This window comes from Octopus sinensis, linkage group LG2 (assembly GCF_006345805.1).
Source record: "Octopus sinensis linkage group LG2, ASM634580v1, whole genome shotgun sequence".
NCBI lineage: Eukaryota > Metazoa > Mollusca > Cephalopoda > Octopoda > Octopodidae > Octopus > Octopus sinensis.
The window spans coordinates 61,548,996-61,569,883 of NC_042998.1; the positions used below are offsets into that span (position 1 = coordinate 61,548,996).

Here is a 20,888-nt window from a genome sequence, read left to right on the forward strand (position 1 = left end):
GCACATAACATTTGAAAAAGATCGAAAGAGGTGGAAATCCATTTGTGCCAACTCAAGAGAGTTCGGCGGGTGTGACAGCACTTTCCAGCCATGCGTTTGAATGCCTTCCTTCGTCATAATGGCAATATGATGGTGGGCGTTGTCGTGCAGCAGAAGAACTCCATGCTGCCGATTAGGTATTTTCTCTTCAATAGCCATCTTGAGTTGTTCCATCTGTTGAACATAGAGTTCCACGTTGACTGTTTGGTTCCGTTCCAACAATTCGTAATGGATAATCCCTTCCCAGTCCCACCATATGCACAATATTATTTTACGCGGATGAAGATCTTGTTTCACATGCGGTGTCACTTGTTTACCGGGGCTAAGCCATTCCTTACGCTGCTTCATATTAATGTACAGGCACCATTTTTCGTTGCCAGTAACGATTCGGTAAAGAAATCGTTGCTTGTGGCCATGAGTTGAGCGGTGATGAGCAAGCAAATGAGCGAAGATTGTGGCCCGTTGATTTTTGATGTTGTCACTTAAAGCATGCAGAACCCATGCTCCATACTTCTGAACTTTCCCCATCGAGTGAAGATGCTTCTCTATAGCAGTGAGGGAGCATTTTCTCTACCAGGTCCATTGTCGTTTGACGAAAATTTTCATGCAAAAGTTAGTTTAATCGCTCTTCATCAAACTCAACTGGACGGTCAGAATGAGGTGCGTTTTTGAGGATAAAGTTTCCATTTTTGAACTTGGCATACCAATCACGAGCGGTTCTTTCAGCTATGGCACCCTCTCCATACACAGCACAAATGTCGCGAGCAGCTTTTGCGGCCTTAGAACCTTGATTAAAAGCAAAAATAAGGAGGTGTCGAAAATGCGCGTTCTTCTCAACTTGACATTCCATTTTAATAATCTGAAATTAAACAAATATTAAATAAAATCAACTAGAAAAAAAATAAGATTCCAAAATGATTCAAAAATAAAATTCTCAAAAAGAAAAAAAGATTTCAAAATTTAAAAAAACGGCAGGAACTTAGTTGCCAACCCAGTAGATATATATATGCATATATATACATATATATATAAATATACATATATATATATACATATATACATATATAAACATAAATATACATATATATATATATATATACCTCTTTTGGGCTATCCGAGCATGAATGCCTCAATAGGAAAGCAAACAACATTGTGTGGGCTTGGTACGTGATGATGTCTATCTTTATGTTTATATATATTTTTCCCTGATGAAGGAGGTATTATCTGGATGCACACTAGTGCTTTAAACATAATACACCCCTGAAATGGCCATAGGGATAAGTAAATATGGTTCCTTTTTAACTATAAGGCTTCTTTTACCTGAATAATTATTTAATAAGATTTCTAAACGATGAACTTTTATTTTATTTACATGATATATATTATATATTTTTTATATGCTCCTATATGTATATATATATATTACATTTTATAAAGGGCTTAGTAAAATAAATTACTTTGCCACATACTGAACTCATTAGAAATAGCAGCCAAAAAAATTTTTTTAGCCGAATTCTAATACTTAAAGAAAATTTCTCTCAGATAGTGCTTACTCAGAATAGCCCTCGAAGGTATGGGGGTAAAAACATTAAAAAATCACAAATGCAAAGGTTATTTGAGAATGTACGTTTCTAGATCAGCCAAATACAATTCGACATTTCTTTCGTCAGCCCAAAATTCCTTAATTCGGATTTGCAAACACTGAAAGTAGGAGCATACCCTTTTGGCGACTTTTCACCTCAGAAGATCTGTTCAGACTATCAGTGCCAACAAATTCAAAATATGCAAGCGAATAATTTCTGCCCTCCCCTTTCCACCCACGTGGTCTAATCTAGCAAACACCATAATTTTATCGGTGAAAACCGAAGCATTAAACAGAGAGAAATGAGTTATAATTTCAACAATTGAGGGTAAAATGTATATATATATATATATTTTATATATTTTTATATACCTATATATTTTTATATATTACTCATATTATATTTTTACTTTCTATGTCTTTTTAAAAAATGTATTTTTTCTGAATCGCTAAAATATTAACTCTAAATTTTGATGAAGAAAAAAATTTTTTTTGTCGCACCTTATTATTATTATATGCTTGTCTGCTTATACAGATGAATTATGTTCCATCTTGCAGGATGTTTATATGTATATTCTATGATTAAATGTTCGAATTATGAAATGATATGTGGATGACCTTGCATTTGTTTGTTCAATAATTTTAGTTTGATATTTTTGTCTCTTTCAATAGAGCACTTCTATAGCAGTCCTATTAATCATTTTGTTCCTGACAAGAAACAATCACTGTATTATTGATATTGATATATATACCTATATATACATAAATATACATATATATATATATATATACATATATACCTATATATACATAAATATACATATATATATATATATCCTCATCATCATCATCGTTTAGCGTCCGTTTTCCATGCTAGCATGGGTTGGACGGTTCTACTGGGGTCTGTGAAGCCAGAAGGCTTCATCAGGCCCAGTCAAATCTGGCAGTGTTTCTACGGCTGGATGCCCTTCCTAACGCCAACCACGCCAACCATACAATATATATATATATATATATATATATATATATATATATATATATTTATAGAGAGAGAGAGAGAGAGATGATAGATAGATAGATAGATAGATAGATAGATAGATAGATAGATAGATAGATAGATAGATAGATAGATAGATAACTTTCTTTATTGGCCACACAGAGCTGAACATAGATACAATGACAGATACAATGTAGAGATTTTCTTTTCAAGGAGGTGAAAACAAAAGAAAATGAAAAACAAAATTAGGGACAATGATCAATAGGGATTGAAATCATTTGGGATATATAAAGTAATGCAAAAAGTTCCAAAAAAAATGGGGAGGTTTATCTGTGGAAAGCAAAACCTACAAAAAGATCATGGTAACTTCGGGCGATAATGTCACATATTAACACATTTATTTACAAGTAATTCTGTTTTAAATTTTTTGTTTTTTTCCAGTTCATAGAATCATGCTCAAGGTGGCTTCATCATTTACACGAGCCATCCTTGCTACATTCACACATCTTTTTTTTTAAACATTCGCCAGACAAAACTTGCCTCTCTACTCTTACCTTCCTTTTCAAATGATACTTGAAGAAGTTGACGAGAGATTGACCAGAGAGAAAAGAGTTTGTCTCTAATCCTTTCAGACACATCCACCAGATACATTCTTTTGCCATAGCCACACATACAATGAAAATAGCTCTTCCATCCTGTTTGAAGGTGTCACGACAATATTGATGATAGGCTCAGTTGATAAACTGACCCATCCCACATGTGACAGCAGTCGTTCAACATAAGCCCACAGGTCGGAAATGGTTGGACACTGCACGAATGTGTGCAGAATGGTTTCGTCACCCCAACTGCATCTCGGGCAGGTCGGCCCCGTGTTTCTCGAGCCGTGCTTGTAGAGCTTATCCTGAACAGGTAGTGCTTCTTGATAGCACTGCCAGGCCAGGGATCTCTGGTAGTTGTCCATAGCTCCCAGCCCGAAAGTCGTCTTAAACAAGCGGGTCAGGTATTCCTCACAGACACCCAAGTTTGTCCTGAGATCATCATTGTACCACCCCTCCACTAATCCCCTATAGAATGCTTTGGTTGTGTTTAAGTCACTCAAGGTCGACCTGGGATGGCATAATTGCTCCAGAGCAACACGACACTTGCAGTGCCATTCGCCATTCCTCGGCTTCTTTTTTATCCACAACTGCAATTCGGTCATGGAGATGAGCTGCGGGAAAGCGCATGTCATAAATGGTGACCACACTTGTCCACCGTTGTCTACGTAGAGCCGGAAATGTGAATGAATACATGTTTATGTGTGTTTGTGTTTCTCTGCATGTATGTATGTTTAAAGTCCTGTTTTGTGTGTGTGTGTGTACATGTTTATGTGTACGTGTATGTGGCTGAAGTTGCTGATATTTTGTATTTTCTTCTTTTACAGATTAATCTACATCTGGAAATATGCTCAGTCAAATCATACCATTTAGGCTGACTTTTGTGTTGATACTGTATACGAGGTTTCTATTAGAGAGTCATGCTGTTTCAACCATCTGCAAAACATGTAGTTGCAATGGATTTCCAATGAGAGTAAATTGTCAAAATCGAGGACTGATTTCAGTCCCCCAAATGATTCCCCTAAATGTCATATCTTTGTAAGTAGCCAATTTTTACATATTTTCCACATCCAGTATTTTAAATCCTCATTGATTATGTTCTCAGCTGATTTCTTATGGCCTTGATCTAACAGCTACAATGTTATGATTGGAGTAAATTGGATCAATATGTAAAATACCATGAAGTAGACTGTTTCTCAATTCCTTTCAACTTCTATTGAATCTATACCTTTACAGTATTGCCAACAAATGTGGAATCAGACTAATATCTAAACTTTGACGATATTAGTCTGATCACATGAAAACTCTTTATGGCATATTCAGGGAAGCAAATATATGGAAATTCTGGTATCACAAAATATGTTGCATGTATCAGAGATTATATGATTTCTTCAATTAGTTGAAGATTTTTACAGCTAGTGATATAATTCCATTTAATCTAGTCACAAAATGGTATTTATTTATTGAGTGTTTGTATTATTTTACATTAAAAATGATACTGTCAGACTGGTTAAACTTCAGATAATAACAAGACCCTCTTGAATTGCCAGATTCATAAATTTATAAAGGAAGGATGGCAGTCTTGGTGGGATAAGCTTCTTGAAATATATGATAAAATAAAATATATTAATTATCTAATATATCTTCAGCCAATCATAATATCTAATCTATTCCTAGGGATAATTTTGCAGGAGTGGCTGTGTGGTAAGTAGCTTGCTAACCAACCACATGGTTCAGGGTTCAGTCCCACTGTGTGGCATCTTGGGCAAATGTCTTCTGCTATAGCCCCGGGCCAACCAATGCCTTGTGAGTGGATTTGGTAGACGGAAACTGAAAGAAGCCTGTCGTATATATGTATATATATATGTGTATGTGTATGTTTGTGTGTCTGTGTTTGTCCCCCTAGCATTGCTTGACAACCGATGCGGGTGTGTTTATGTCCCCGTTACTTAGCGGTTCGGCAAAAGAGACCGATAGAATAAGTACTGGGCTTACAAAGAATAAGTCCTGGGGTCGATTTGCTCGACTAAAGGCAGTGCTCCAGCATGGCCGCAGCAGTCAAATGACTGAAACAAGTAAAAGAGAGAGTAAATGGCAAACATCGTATTAATGACTTTAAACTTTTGGTTTAAAGCAAATATTTGAATAATACAATGAAATAACTCAATTGACCAAACCCACTTCTCGACAAATTTGGGACATTTCTGATGAAATGAGAAATCCATATATAATACAAGACCAGGTTTGAATTATGACGTTAACTAAATCTCATAAACCTAAGTCAATATTTTATTCAATAGGTCTTGTATTTTCAGAGTTTAGTTAATAATTTAGGCAAAAATTGGTAGAATCTTCAGACAGTTAATGTCGCATGAAAGCTCGCAATATCTGTTCTGATGCTTGGCTCTCTGACTACAAATACCACAGAATTTAACTTTACTTTTCAGTATTTAGGGGTCAGTAAATAAAATATCCATCTAGAGCAGTGGATTTGTAGATATGTAACAATGTTGGATTCCATGTGCTTTCAATATTTGTTAAAACTCTCTGCCTTCTGAGTTCAAATCCCACCTTAACCTACTTAAGTGACGAACTAAATGCCCCTCGGTTTAACATCACCTTATGACAATTTGGGCCTCTTTAGTAGAATCCACTCTGTTGTAAGCATTCGAGTCAGGCCTCCAGTTTAAGAAGCCCTCTCTATTTTTCCCACTAGACTTGGAGGTCCTCTAAAGGGTCATGGACAATGTCCTCCTGATTAAAAGAATATAAAAGGGAATCCTTTATGGCTGTCAGAATCCATAGATTAATAAATGTAATGTAAAGCTCTGTTCCCTATTTAAAAAAGAGCTGGACTTTATTCAAGAAAATACTTTGGATTTTTCATTAGGCATTTATGATAACCTAGCAAAGGAATTTTTTACAATCCTTGTCCTCTGTTCTGAAATTTTAGTTTCAAGAAATAGGCTTAGATTTTAAAAAAAATTTTATCTTGATTAAGTTCAGCTGCAATGTTTTAACAGTTTAGACAACAGGAGAAATATATTTTTGAAAAATATTTATTTATATCATGTTGGTAGAATATATATATAACATTATTATGTCATAAAATAATGACTTGTTTGTTTGGTAAACAACCCTTTGAGAATGAGAAGGTTTTTAAAATCATTTTTCATTTGGTGAGAATATTCCTCATCTTTTCCAGCTTCTTCTGGATGCATTTTGTTTTGTAAATGTTTGATCATTCTCTAAGACTTTCTTGCTTCATTTGAGAACAATTTTTTCACATTATAAACATAACAACACTTGCTCATTATTTGTAAATGGAATAAATCCCTATTTCAAATATTCACTGAAGTACTTCCTTTTTCTGCTCATTCTAAATTTTTTAAATAGTAACATATCCAACAGTTGCATATAATTATATCACTAAAGAAAATATAATGGAGATCATAATATAAAAAAAACAAAAAAACAAGCAAGACTGCTATATATACTTGTCTTTAGCTATGATATATACTTATCTTTAGCTATGATATATATACTTATCTTTATCTATCATATATACTTATCTTTAGCTACGATATATATACTTATCTTTAGCTATGATACATAATCATCTTTATTTATGCTATCATATATACTTATCTTTAGCTATGACATATACTGATCTTTAGCTATGATATATACTTGTCTTTATCTATGATATATACTTATCTTTAGCTATGATATGTAATTATCTTTATCTATGACATATACTTATCTTTAGCTATCATATATACTTATCTTTAGCTATGATATACTTGTCTTTAGCTATGATATATACTTGTCTTTAGCTATGATATATACTTATCTTTAGCTATGATATATATACTTACCTTTAGCTATGATATATACTTATCTCACATTTTTTTATAACCATTACTAGTTTTATTATGTAGAATATAATTATTACTAAAGGTAAAATTTATTGTGTTAATTATGTTATCTCACCGCCTGCTAAAGCCTAATGCCCCTTTCAACATACCCAGTGCCCCCTTGGGCACAGTACTGCCCACGTTGCAAACCCTGATATAGATGATTCATTTAACTGTGTTAATTAACTAACATTTTTCTGAGAAATGGATTCTCATATATATTTAATAGCTTCTGATATGCATGCATGTGTAATTTTTAGATAAATGAAAGCGTTATAAAGGCTCATTGTGGGTTGAATATGAATGACAATGTAAACATATTCCTTCTTGATACTAATGTACACCATAAAGAAGGGGACCTCCTACCTGACAGTTTCATGGTTTATTGACTGTTCCTCAGAGAAGGCGTTAAAAATTTGTTTGTTTTTTACCTCCTTTTTCTCTATGAGGAAAAGTTTGTATGACATTTCAATTCATTGTAAGATGTGAACTACAAGTTTAAAGACGGAAAATAATCTTTTCAACTCTAGGCACAAGGCCCGAAATTTTGGGGGAAGGGGCTAGTCGATTAGATTAAAGGATAAAAGGCAAAATTGACCTTGGCGGGATTTAAACTCAGAACATAGAGACAGACAAAATACCTATTTCTTTACTACCCACAAGGGGCTAAACACAAAGAAGACAAGCAAGGACAGACAAACGGATTAAGTCGATTATATCGCCTCCAGTGCATAACTGGTACTTAATTTATCGACCCCGAAAGGATGAAAGGCAAAGTCAACCTCGGTGGAATTTGATCTCAGAACGTAACAGCAGACGAAATACCACCAAGCATTTGGCCCAGCGTGCTAAGATTTCTGCCAGATCACTGCCTAGAGAATGAAAATAATAAGAAAATTGACTTGTATGTCTGAATAAAAAGTGAGTTGTTCCAATCAGTGATGAAGAAGGTTCGTTCTCAAAGTTATTTCTTGTCAGAGTCCTGACAGCAACTGATATATTTTTAACTGCATGCTACAATGTATTAGACTGGGAAAAGATATTGGCACTGCCTTTGCTATGACTCAAGAAAGCACCACAGCAAAATAAACTGACTAAAGACAAGCTAGTCACGTACAAGGGTGAGTCAAAAAGTAATGCCATTTTGTTTAGGACAGGTATAATTACCAACACTGAAATATGTATCATATATCAAAATGAATTTGGTCCTCTGTGGATCACATCTCTACTTCTCAACATAGTCAGCGTTTCTCTCAATAGCAATGTTCCACCTTCGAATGAGAGCATGTATCCTTGCCCCGTAAAATTCTTTTGACTGTTCTTAGAGCCACTTCTTCACTACAGTTTTCACTTCCTCGTCACTGGACTATCATCTCTTTGGCCCCATGAAAGAGGGTTTGAGAGGCAAACATTATTCCAGAGGACCAGCTTCGTTTTGATGTATGATACACGTTCCAGTGTTGGTAATTATACCTGTCCTAAACAAAATGGCATTACTTTTAGACTCACCCTCATGATTATCAAGGGAAATAAGCAGCAGTTGCTACAGTATAATCGTACACTATGAAATACATAAATCCCGCCTGGGTGTTGCACAAAGGATATTAAAATTTTCTTTAAACTTGAAAAATTATTTCTCACAGACTGAGGTATAAATACATTTCTGACATACCAAGCGAAATACAACACGAGATATATAAACGCACGGAAAGTCAACTAGGTGAACAATAATATCTGTTTTCGTAGTAGCAATAAATATTGTATGACAGATTACTATCACGAAAATCATTGTTCTCAATGGCGACAATGAGACCACTTCGTTGCAATTGCTGCAGATGTGTGTGTGTGTGTGTGAAGACAAGATAAACACAACGTACAGTTTATACCAATAGTTCCCCATTATACCTATTTGCATCTCAATATTTATTGATAAATAATGTTTGTATCTCAATATTTATTAATAAAGGCGGCGAGCTGGCAGAAATGTTAGCACGCCGGGCGTACTGCTTAGGGGCATTTCGTCTGCCGCTGCGTTCTGAGTTCAAGTTCCGCCGAGTCGACTTTGCCTTTCATCCTTTTGGGGTCGATAAATCAAGTACCAGTTACGCACTGGGGTCAATGTAATCGACTTAATACCTATGTCTGTCCTTGTTTGTCCACTCAATGTTTAGCCCCTTGATGGTAATAAAGAAATAGGTATTTCGTCTGTCTTTACGTTCTGAGTTCAAATTCTGCCAAGGTCGACTTTGCCTTTCATCCTTTCGGGGTCGATAAATTAAGTACCATTTGAGTACTGGGGTTGATCTAATCGACTGGCGCCCTCCCCCAAAATTTCGGGTCTTGTGCCTTGAGTAGAAAAGAGTATTTAATAGTTATAAAATATTAAAATCTGTTATGTGTAACATATATATAATGTTGGTGTATACAGATCTGTTTATCCAATATCCAAAAATAAAAATGGAAAAAGCGGAATAAGGAAAGAAAAAGAAAGAGAAAAAAGGAAAACAAAGAGCAAAAAGGGTAAAAAAAACCACCAATGCAACATCAAGTGCCTCATCACAAGGTTGGACGGAACTTACTGGAGCAAGCAAACATGCTCACAGCATTACCATGGGCAATGGCGAGGATAAAACATTGGAACAGCCAAGTACCCTCCCGGACATCACCTAGCACCTAGGTAAGGTGAGTTGCTAATGATGACAAGAATTTCACCATTAGCAGCCTAGTCCCTCCAAATGTCTCAAACATCACAGGCTGGAAGAGATAGTTCACTGAAAGGTCCCAATACTTAAGGATTTTGTTCTGTTCGGCTACATCCAGGATGTGGGAGGGAACAAAGGATTCACAGACTATGGCATCCCAGATGAGGCACTGACCTCTTACCCAGGGACAGAGGGTAAAACCAACTCTTTCTATCACTTCTGCATAATTCCGCCGGTTCTAGAACTGAGGGGCTACTAACCCGAGCCTGAGCCCGCTTAATGATTAAGTTTATCTCTGTGTGATGAGTGAAACAACCAGCATTTAGGTGGCAAGACAAACCATGATGACCTGTGGAGTTGAGGGGCCTACCAAAGTGACATTTCAATTTCCCACAGATGCTGGTTCCAACTCTGAGTGCGATGGAGATGCAGAGCTCATTTTGACTGAGTAGACCACCAATATTGGCCACAGGCAGAGCATCAGTCCAGTCCCCTGAGAATTTTGCACTAGCAGAAAGTAGGCAACACCTTGAAAATTGGTGAGATTGATTGAAGAGAGAGTTGAAAGTAGTACCTGATTGTCCCATATTCTCTGCTTCTATCTATCCTCCACTGTAACAGGAACTGACAAACTCAGCTCTCTCCACTGTAACAGAGATTCATCACTTCTTTGTTGGAACCCTGTTAGAGGGGAGAAGATGTTGCCTACCCAAGCGGAGCAAGTGTAGATGGCGGAAAGAAAATAGGGAAAAGACAGAGACGAGCACTTGTGCAGACTTAGACCTCCAAACCATTTGGGCAAAGCAGTTTGGTCGCGAGACTCTGAAAAGAGTTTGACTTTGACCAAGCATTCGAGTTTCCTGAAGATTCGGTCATCCAAGCACTGGAGAAACGATGAGAATCCATAAGAGGGATCACTCTGGAAAAATACTTTAACGAGGGAAGTCGCTAATGAAGATATTAACACCATAATGACTAGACAGAGTCATTAATCCAATGGCTGTAATTATACCTCTGTTGCAGTAAGTAAAAACAAACACTTGTGTCAGTGCGTGAACAATTTCGTATCCAAGGTTTTATGCAGATGCGTAACAAACGAATTGATACTCTGAGTATAAAACGTCCAATCAAAGAATCTGGGATTGCAGGTAAAAGTTAAAAAGGTTCTGAAAATTCTTGTCATGTTACCACATGATTGACAGTGAAAAAAAGAAGAATTCAAACTACAAAAATACTTTCAGACAACCACTAGGAGTAGAATACCAAAGCGACTTAGCAAAGGAAAGATAACGAATCGTATGCCTGGTTGATTCCCAACGAATATTTTGCCTGCTACGAACTGTTTCAAACAGCGTTGCCTGCAATAACTTAGGAATTGACAAGTAATTCCTAAGTACCAAAAAACCTCGGTGGAGCTCAGTTATTTCAAGGTTTTTAAAAAGTTGCTCAAGATGGTTAACCATCTTGGATCGAAAGCTCTGTCAGTAATTGGGGCTCCAAGAGGGCACCACGCCGATGAAGGAGGAACCGTGGTAGTGGAGGAGGAGTCTGTAAACAGGTTTACAGTCTGCTGATGTGGAGTTGGATGGACGAGGAGCCAGCTCGCATTTAGGACTGTTAGCGCTAGGGCCTCTACGATCAAGTTACTCAATCATCGTCTTGGCAGTTGCAAGGACCTTGTCAGAAGCACACCACCACCCACAAGCAAGCATCATGAAGATACTATATATTCAAGTTTAGGTCAACGTCCATCAAGGTAATATCATCAATAATTAGAGCAAACAGGGCAGGTCTAAGCGGGTCAACCTTGATCTCAATGGATTTGGATGAAAATATACAACGGTTCTTCAGGGAAACACTTTATTACACACACGGAGTATTGATTTCAAATGTTGGCACAAGGCCAGCAATTTCGGGAGAGGGGGTAAGTCGATTACATCGACCCGTGTTTAACTGATACTTGTTTCGTCGACCTCAAAAGGATGAAAGGCAAAGTCGATGCCGGCAGAACCAAATCTCTGAACGTAATGACGGACGAAATGCCGCTATGCATTTCACCCGGCATGCTAACGAATCTGCTAGCTCGCCACCTCCATACATATGTAATATTGATTTCAAATTTTGGCACTAGGCTAGCAATATCGGGGGAGAGAATAATCCGATAACATCGACCCCAGTGCTCAACTGGTACTTATCTTATCGACCCCGAAAAGAAAACAGGTGAAGTCAAACTCGGCGGAATTTGAACTCAAAAATACATAAAGCAACAAGCTGGCACAATCATTAGCACGCCGGACAAAATATTTAGCGATATTTCATCGGTCTTTATGTTCTGAGTTCAAATTCTGTCGAGGTCGATTTTGCCTTTAATCGTTTCGGTATCGATAAAATAAGTAGCAGTCGAGTACTAAAGTTGATGTAATCGATTTACCTACTCTGCTGAAACCAATATTTGAAACCAATATTAAATACAAACATAGAGAACTCAGCAGCCACGGATATGGACCGATTTCCAATGGGTAATCAACGGATGTGTCACCGTTCATCAACGATAGTGAGAGAAGAAAGCTGCTAATATTATCCAAATATGTAACCAAAGCGATTATCTATTCAGGGGGAACAACTCGGCTAGACTTAATTATGAGATTATTGTTAAAAATTGTTATGAATGCGTAAAGGTTGTCAAGTTAAGATAAAAATTTAAGAATTATAAAATCGAAAGTAACGCCTTAAATTAAAAATAAAAACTTTCGAACAAAATAATCTAATGGCAAAGTTAAAAATCATACACGAAAAATTTATAATTCAAAAAATTAAATATTTTTAAATATTGAAAGATTAAAAATCAAACATTACAAACATTGGAATATTAACATTGAAATTCTAGATAAGATTTTAAAATATTATTTTAAATATATACATAAAATATATGAAAATTATTTTAAAAATTGATATAATCCTCTGATTTCAATAATACTGAGGTCTACATGTTGCAGACATCATCATCATTTAGCGTCCGTTTTCCATGCTGGCATAGGTTAGACCAGTGGTTCTCCAAGGGGTCCATATGTAAGAATTTTATGGAGCATGACGCAACAAAATAGTAAATTGAGGATCCACAATAGTATTTTAAGTGTTGCACCAGGCTCCAGCCTGATTTTGACTTGGTTTCTCCCTTATGTCAAACAATCCAAGAGTGTAGTGGGTGTCTTTTACATGTCACTGGCATCTGATGTTACCAAAATGTTGATCTCACTTCTGACGACACCATGTGACTCGTCTTGATCAATGGCAGCCTATTTTCCAGTACCCATCTCGGAATTCTTGTATTCCCCCATGCAATTAACAGAGTCTAATGAGTTACGTTTGTGTAAGACACTTACAAAACATTTAGTTGCATGGGACCGAATCAAACTGTTTTAAATAATAATAATAATATTCTGCTCAATACCACAGATTTGCTTGTCGTTTGTTTGACCTTAAGCAGTTCAGCATGTCCCTAAGTGGCTGACGGTATGTGCATCTCTGATCACAAGCAGAAGTACTGGAGGAACGTCATAGCCAGTTGAGAGGAATTATTGGGGGTTTGAATAATTCACCTCTGGAATCATGGGTGTTTCAACATCCTTAAACAACCCTTATTCAGGGACCTTTTGAGTGGGATGGGCTACTCAATTTGAAGAAAATTCTAACTGGGCCCCACCAGCAAGGTCATGCGCTGTTTATCTTGATATGTAATCACTATGATGCGCACATATGGTTGTGATGTATGTGCCTGGTATACTCTTATCTGATGGGTATTACTGGGCTTTGTATATTTTACCTGCTCTCTCACTCAATAATAATAATGATGATGATGATGATGATGATGAAAATAATACTCCACCCACAAAGATTTAAGAAAAAAGATGAAGAAGAAAGAATAAACAACTGGAAAATGAAACCACTGCAAGGGCAATACCTCAGAGAAATTGAAAGAGAAGACAAGATCAACACTTGGAGATGGCTAAGAAAAAGTTATCTGAAAGGATGCACTGAGGCATTGATATGCAGTGCACAGGAACAAGCTCTGAGAACTAACTGCACAAAGTTCCAAATAGATAAGAGTAGTGAATCACTCCTTTGTAGGATGTGTTGCAGGAGAAATGAAACAATCTGAGATATTGAGAGTGAGAGTAGCAAGCTGGCCTAAAAACACTTCAAAAGGAGGCACGATAACATGGCTGAGTTCATCCACTGGAGGCTATGTGAAAAGTACGGCTTGAACAGAACACAGGAATGGTATGAACATGAACCAGAAAGTGGCACGGAGAACAAAGAACATAAGACACTGTAGGATTTTACAATCCAATGTGAGTCCCTAATCAAGGCTCAGAGACCAGATATTGTTGTGGTAGATAAGGAAAAAAGTAAACCAAGATCATAGATATTGCAATACCTGGAAATGAAAGCATAAGTGACAAAGAACTAGAAAAATTTGATAAGTACTGACTACCAGAAGATGAAATTGCAAGAATGTGGAGACTATAAGGAGAGTGTCTCTCTTTCCAGTTGTAGGGTCACTCAAAGCACTAACAACCAAGTTCAAGAAATATGTCAGAGAAATTGGAAGTGACATGAGAGCAGAGCAAACCCAAAACACTGCTCTGCTGGGGAAAAGCTAGGATTTTGAGATTGGTACTTGGATGCTGAATGTGTCCCCTGATAATCAACAACCAAGTATCAAAGCTTATAATGTGTGGAAAGAGACTCTGTGAGATCTCTAACAGCAGACTGCTGCCTGCTCTGACAGAATCTACCAGAAACAACAAGACCAAACATTCTGAGACGTAAAACAATAATAATGATGATTATGATGATGGTAATAATAATAATAATGATAATAATAATAATAATTATAATAATAATAATAATAATCTTCATCATCATCATCGGTTAATGTCCGCTTTCCATGCTAGGATGGGTTGGTTGATTTGACTGAGGTCTGGCGAACCAGATGGCTGCACCAGGCTTCAATCTGACCTAGCAGAGTTTCTAGAGCTGGATCTCCTTCCTAACGCCAACGACTCCGAGAGTGTAGTGTGTGCTTTAACGTGCCACCGATACGAGGGCCAGTCAGGCAGTACTGGCAACGGCCACGCTCAAGGGGTGATTTTTTTACCTGCCACCTGCACAGGAGCCAGTCTAGCGGCACTGGCAACGAGCTCATTTGAATATTTTTTCACGTGCTACAGGCACAAGTGCCAGTAAGGCAACGCTAGTAACGATCACGCTTGAATGGTGCTTTTTACGTGCCACCAGCACAGAAGCCAGTCAGCTGCTCTGGCAGTGATCACACTTGGATGGTGCTCTTAGCACTCCACTGGCACGGGTGCCAGTCATCGAAATTGCAAATTTGATTTGATTTCGATTTCACTTGCCTCAACAGGTCTTCGCAGGCAGAGTTTAGTGTCCAATGAAGGAAAGTTACTTGGCTTGCCAGATCTTTTCACGCACTGCATATTTCCAAAGGTCTTGTTCACTAGTCATTGCCTTGGTGAGGCTTAAGTTTGAAGGTCATGCTTCACCACCTCGTCCCAGGTTTTCCTGGGTCTACCTCTTCCACGGGTTCCCTCTACCGCTAGGGTGTGGCACTTTTTCACACAGCTATCCTCATCCATTTTTGCCACATTACCATACCAGCGCAGTCGTCTCTCTTGTACACCACATCTGATGTTCTTAGGTCCAACTTTTCTCTCAAGGCACTTACATTCTGTCGAGTATGCACACTGACATTACACATCCATCAGAGCATACTGGCTTCGTTCCTTGCGAGCTTACGGAATGAATAAATAAACTGAATTATGACACATATACATATGCTGAACTATTGAGAAATCTGCAGTTACTCTATCCAGATTACAAGTTCAGGGTAATACCTGTGATTATTGGGGCACTGGGATATGTAACACACTGCCTAAATAGCAATTCTGAGAAATCAAAATCAGAAAGGAGAAAGCTAATTTGAAGACTACAGATCCAGTCCATCACTTGAACTGTAAATATCTGTAAAAGTTTCCAGAAGTTTATCATTTAAATATATATGAGCATGTCTAGATAAGCAACTATATTTATGAGAAGACATACAATAAATAAAACATATAAATCTGCACATATACATACATACATGCATACATACATACATTCATACACACACATTGAAATTCCAATGAAGGAGCCTTGGGTCTAGGTTAGAAACTTGCTCTTTCTCTATTGGCAAGAAATCTTGAAATAAATCTGAATAATGACATACACTCACATGCACCCATGCACGCACACATACACACTTGTTATATAATTTCTAAAGTACATGATTCTTGAGTCAAATTAAATCAAAGATTTTTCAATTGATCTTATGCAAATTTTGTTGATCTTCTCTCTATAATTACAGTGACCTGAGACACAATGACAACATGGCCTGTGGATGCCATCTGCCAGCTTTTGTTGATTATAAGAAGCAAGAATATAGCAGATATATGAATGTTTATGGCTCTTGCTTAAATGACCAAAACAGATTAACAGATATATTGCAATATTCGCAATGTGAAAGTAGTTAAAAATTTTCTTTCTTTTCGTTGTTACTTTATTATTACTAGCCTCATTTTGGAGGATAATGATATGACCAATAGATGAATGACCAAAAGCATTTGCAATATTTAGCAACATACCTTTAATTTCTGTATTGAAGTCCTGCCGATGTGCACTTGACCTTTCATATTTTTAGGGTCGATGAAATACATTATTATTATTATCAGGTCCATCTTTTATGTCGCTGAAGAGCATCAGGTTATCAGCTTTGCACTTTGTGAGTCCTGAGGTGACTTTAGGCCCATCTTAGCAATTAATTCAATGGTTACAAAGGGGGTCTGTAACAGCAGAATCAGAAGCCCGTGGGCTTTCTGTGCAGTTGTCCTCTTTTTAGCTTCTCTGATCATTTCTGACTCAGAGTTCTGCACTCCAGAGTACACAGCATTACATCACAGCAAGCGACCCTGAGCAAGTCGTTCTTCTGTAGACTGCTCTAAACTACCCATACAGATTAAATTCTAGTGCCAGTGGCACGTAAAAAGCACCATTCGAGTGTGGTTGTTGCCAGTGCCATCTGACTGGCTCCCATGCCAGTGGCATGTAAAAAGCACCATTTGAGCATGATTATTGCCAGTGCCACCTGACTGGATCCTGTGCCCGTGGCATGTAAAAAGCACCATTGAGCGTCGCCGATGTCAGTACTACCTTACTGGCCCCTGTGCCAGTGGATCGTAAAAAGCAACTACTGCACTCTTGGAGTGGTTGTCATTAGGAAGGGCATCCAGTTGTAGAAACTTTACCAGATCAGATTGGAGCCTGTCCTCAGTCAAACCGTCCAACACATGCCAGCATGGAAAGTGGACGTTAAACGATGATGATGAATATAATGACTAGCATCCCAAATATTTGTGGTGTTGTGTTAAAGCAAAAACTGAATTGTAATTGTTATCATTGTTGTTACTGAAAACATACTGTTTTGGCATCAGTCGTATCCCATCAGATGATATAAGTTACAGGGTTTGGTTTTGGGCCCCCTGTGCTCTCAGATGAGATCAGTTTCGCAGTTCAATCACCCCCACTAAACATGAACCAGTAATACAATGAGGTTAATTCAAAGAAATATTTCTCTCCACACCATGAATAGTTTTTTAAACATTTAAACATTATTTTGTATCTTGTAAACAACACTAATTTAAACATTTAATTACGTTCATTTGTTAGTTTATTGTTGAAAAATATTGCCGTATTTAAATTAAAACTCAAAGTTAATACCTTATCACTCCACATTCAATTTAACTTATATTTATTATGTCTGATTCCTAACTGTTGATATTTTTTTTAATTCTTTAGACTACAAACTTTTTCAATAGAATTTGCAATGTCAAATGTGTTCAACAAACAAGTGCACTGATTCTGATGTGACAAGTTGTCCAGGTAAATGTCAAATGTGTTCAACAAACAAGTGCACTGATTCTGATGTGACAAGTTGCTGAGGTAAATTAAGATGTTATTTTTTACTTTTGTGTTATATGTCACTAAAATATAAATATCTGAAAATTGTGTAAATATTGTCTTATGAGTTGATGTTATGATATCTTCCTTCAAAATACTTTCATCACAATTATTTGAGTCGTAAATCATCTAAATTCATCTTATAGAAAGAAGATATCCCTCACAAGAGTCATAGAAAAACAAACGACCCATAATCACTGATCTTGCAATAAGGAAATGAACTAGTTTGCTTGTTGCAAGATCAGTGACCATGTGTGACTTTGTTTTCAATGTATTGCTAGCTGGAGTGAACTCCTGCTATTTCTAGTGCGCGAGTATCCACCAATGAGTATGACCACAAAGATGTTAAAACCATATAGTCAAGTGGTCTCGTGATTAGAAAAATGTGGGGGTTCTCTCCCCTGTTTGGAATATACATCATATATAATGGGTGTAGATTGTATTGAATAACCAGCTGGAAGAGGCGTCCTCCTGGGGTTAAAAATAGCAGTAATGTTGATCTCTATGGAAGAGCCATGTTTAAGTGGCAATAAACATTACTTCTCAGTATTGCTAATGCTTTTATTTGTTATAGAGATTTTCTAACCAGCTAATTTGTTTGTTATGTATATATAAATATGTTTGTTATGGACTCTTTTGTCGTTAGACGATGTATGAGAGTCCGGCAAATTCTTACCAAACAACAACACTGATGATTGTTTATAGTGATCAAACGTCTGTGTTCACATAAGCTCATTCCCTCCATCATATCGATATTACCTGTACATGTACACCATGTGCTACATGTCAGGTGACAAAATGATTGCAGAGCAGTGTAAAATGAAGTGCTTTGCTCAAGAACACAATGCAATGCCTGGCATGGGAATTGAAACCACAATCTTGCAATCATGAGTGCAACACCGTAACCACTAAAGCCATACATGTGTGTGTGAGTGTGTGTGTGTATACGGCCGATGCCAGTATCCCCTGACTGGCCCCTGGGGTTAGTGGCACGTAAAAAGCACCCACTACACTCACGGAGTGGTTGGCGTTAGGAAGGGCATCCAGCTGTAGAAACATTGCCAGTTAAGATTGGAGCCTGGTGCAGCCTCCTGGCTTGCCAGCCCTCAGTGAAACCATCCAGCCCATGCCAGCATGGAAAACAGACGTTAAACTATGATGATGATGATGATGATATATTATATATATATGTCTGTGTGTGTGTATATGTATATATATATATATGTGTGTATCTATGTATATACTTGTATGTGTGTGTGCATGTGTGTACCTTTAAAATTCCTAATACTTCTTTCCCTGTATCATATAACATCCTTCTCTTTGTATATGCAAACGTTATACTTTCTTTCTTTGTAACTTCTGGAAGTTTCATGTTTTTATGCCCTTTAGTGCCTTTGTGACTGATAAAACAAACAATATTTTTATAATCATTGTTAGTAGTAGTAGTAGTAGTAGTAGTAGTAGTAGTAGCAGCAGCAACAGCAGCAATAACAACAGAAGCAGCAGCAGTAGCAGTATATAACTTTTATATTTATTATTACAGCCTGTATGTCAGAATACAATTTCAATAACTGGTATGACATGGAAGTTAGAAAGATCCTACGGCACATACAGAAAATGTGTTGAATCTATGAGAAACAATGCCCTTACTTGTAAGACATGGAGTAGTGGAACTTCTTGCGTTAATTGTTGCACTGGAAAGTTGTGTAACAAGAGAGGTTTCTATGGTAAGTGTCATTTATTCTTTGATGTAATTACGCCTGATTTATTAATGTTTAAGATGTTATATAATTGACATATGAGAAAATATTTTATGATAATTATACATAAAACATGACATAACAATACTGTAGCAAGCACGATAGTAGTATGTGTGAAGCAAGGGTCAATAATTCCATGGGAACCTATAAAAATATCACCTTTGCCAAGGAATCAGATTTAATCTCACAAACTATTGATATATGATTGCAAGACGTCTTGGCACCACATATATACATGCATACATGCAGTCGTGTGTGTGTATATATATATATGTGTGTGTGTGTGAATCGTTGATGATTTTCTTCTTCCATCTTCCCTTCTATTGGACTTTACTCTGTTTCTGAAGAAGAGCGTCTGTTCGAAACGTTAAACCATCTTTCTTTCCTTCCCTGAGCGTCTGCTAATACATCACTTGTAACCGTACTCGCGTTGTTGTGTTTTTTGTGTTTGTTCTTTTTTTTATTTTGGGATTAATATATATATATATTATATATATATATATATATATCTATATAATCCAAAAATAAAAAAAGAGAACAAACAAACACAAAATATATATATATGTATACTAAACGGTTGGATCCGGTGTTGCTCATGTTTTCCGTGTTGAAGTTAAGCCCACCTCTGACCTTGTATTGAAATCGTCTATGTTCCCCTTGCCAACTAGTACTCATTAAGATGTATGCCGCATTCAACTTATGGACATCAACTGTAATCACGTGTAACATATCTTGAAAATCGATAGAATAGTCTCTGAAAAAAGCTGACTCACTCTTGTTGCCTTCTAATTCCTCTGGAATTAAGTTAAAACCTTTGCCATCTCCCTTACCTCAAAATTTACCAAAATTTCAAATTTCATTAAAATCAGATGAAGAATATAACATTTACAGTCAAAAATAAAATCCTCGTGGTTATTTGCATGCAAAAGGCCTATTGATTTTATAAAGCCACTGCTCATGCGTAATTATCAACTTTTTGTAAATGCTATATACTGACATCAACTCACTGCCATGTGCCTCACTCACTCATTGATCTTCATAAAAATTGGACAAAAAATACAAAAGTTGCAGGAAAAATAACATCGTTATAGGAATTTCCATTCAAACGCCCGATTGAGCTCGCAAAAATCGATGCCACATGAGCATTATCGAGCTTTTGAAAAATTCTGGCTTATTTGAACTTCAGGGCTTAGATCTACCTTGCCACAAAATCATT

At 36.9% G+C, this 20,888-nt stretch overlaps 1 protein-coding gene across 1 annotated transcript; it reads left to right on the forward strand.

The window, feature by feature from the left end:
* The first annotated feature begins 4,035 nt into the window (after window positions 1-4,035).
* Window positions 4,036-17,836, forward strand: LOC118768034. Its single transcript, XM_036513759.1, has 3 exons — window positions 4,036-4,252; window positions 16,264-16,421; window positions 17,751-17,836. Exons 1-3 carry the CDS (start codon window positions 4,062-4,064, stop codon window positions 17,768-17,770), a joined length of 369 nt encoding a protein of 122 aa, XP_036369652.1. The 5' UTR covers window positions 4,036-4,061; the 3' UTR covers window positions 17,771-17,836.
* The last annotated feature ends 3,052 nt before the right edge of the window (window positions 17,837-20,888 follow it).

Coding starts and splice junctions, on each gene's coding strand:
- LOC118768034 (XM_036513759.1), top strand. CDS start 4,062: ATGCTCAGTCAAATCATACCATTTAGGCTGACTTTTGTGTTGATACTG. Junction 4,253..16,263: donor CCCCTAAATGTCATATCTTT/GTAAGTAGCCAA, acceptor CTATAATTACAG/TGACCTGAGACACAATGACA. Junction 16,422..17,750: donor GCAATATTCGCAATGTGAAA/GTAGTTAAAAAT, acceptor TTAATTCTTTAG/ACTACAAACTTTTTCAATAG.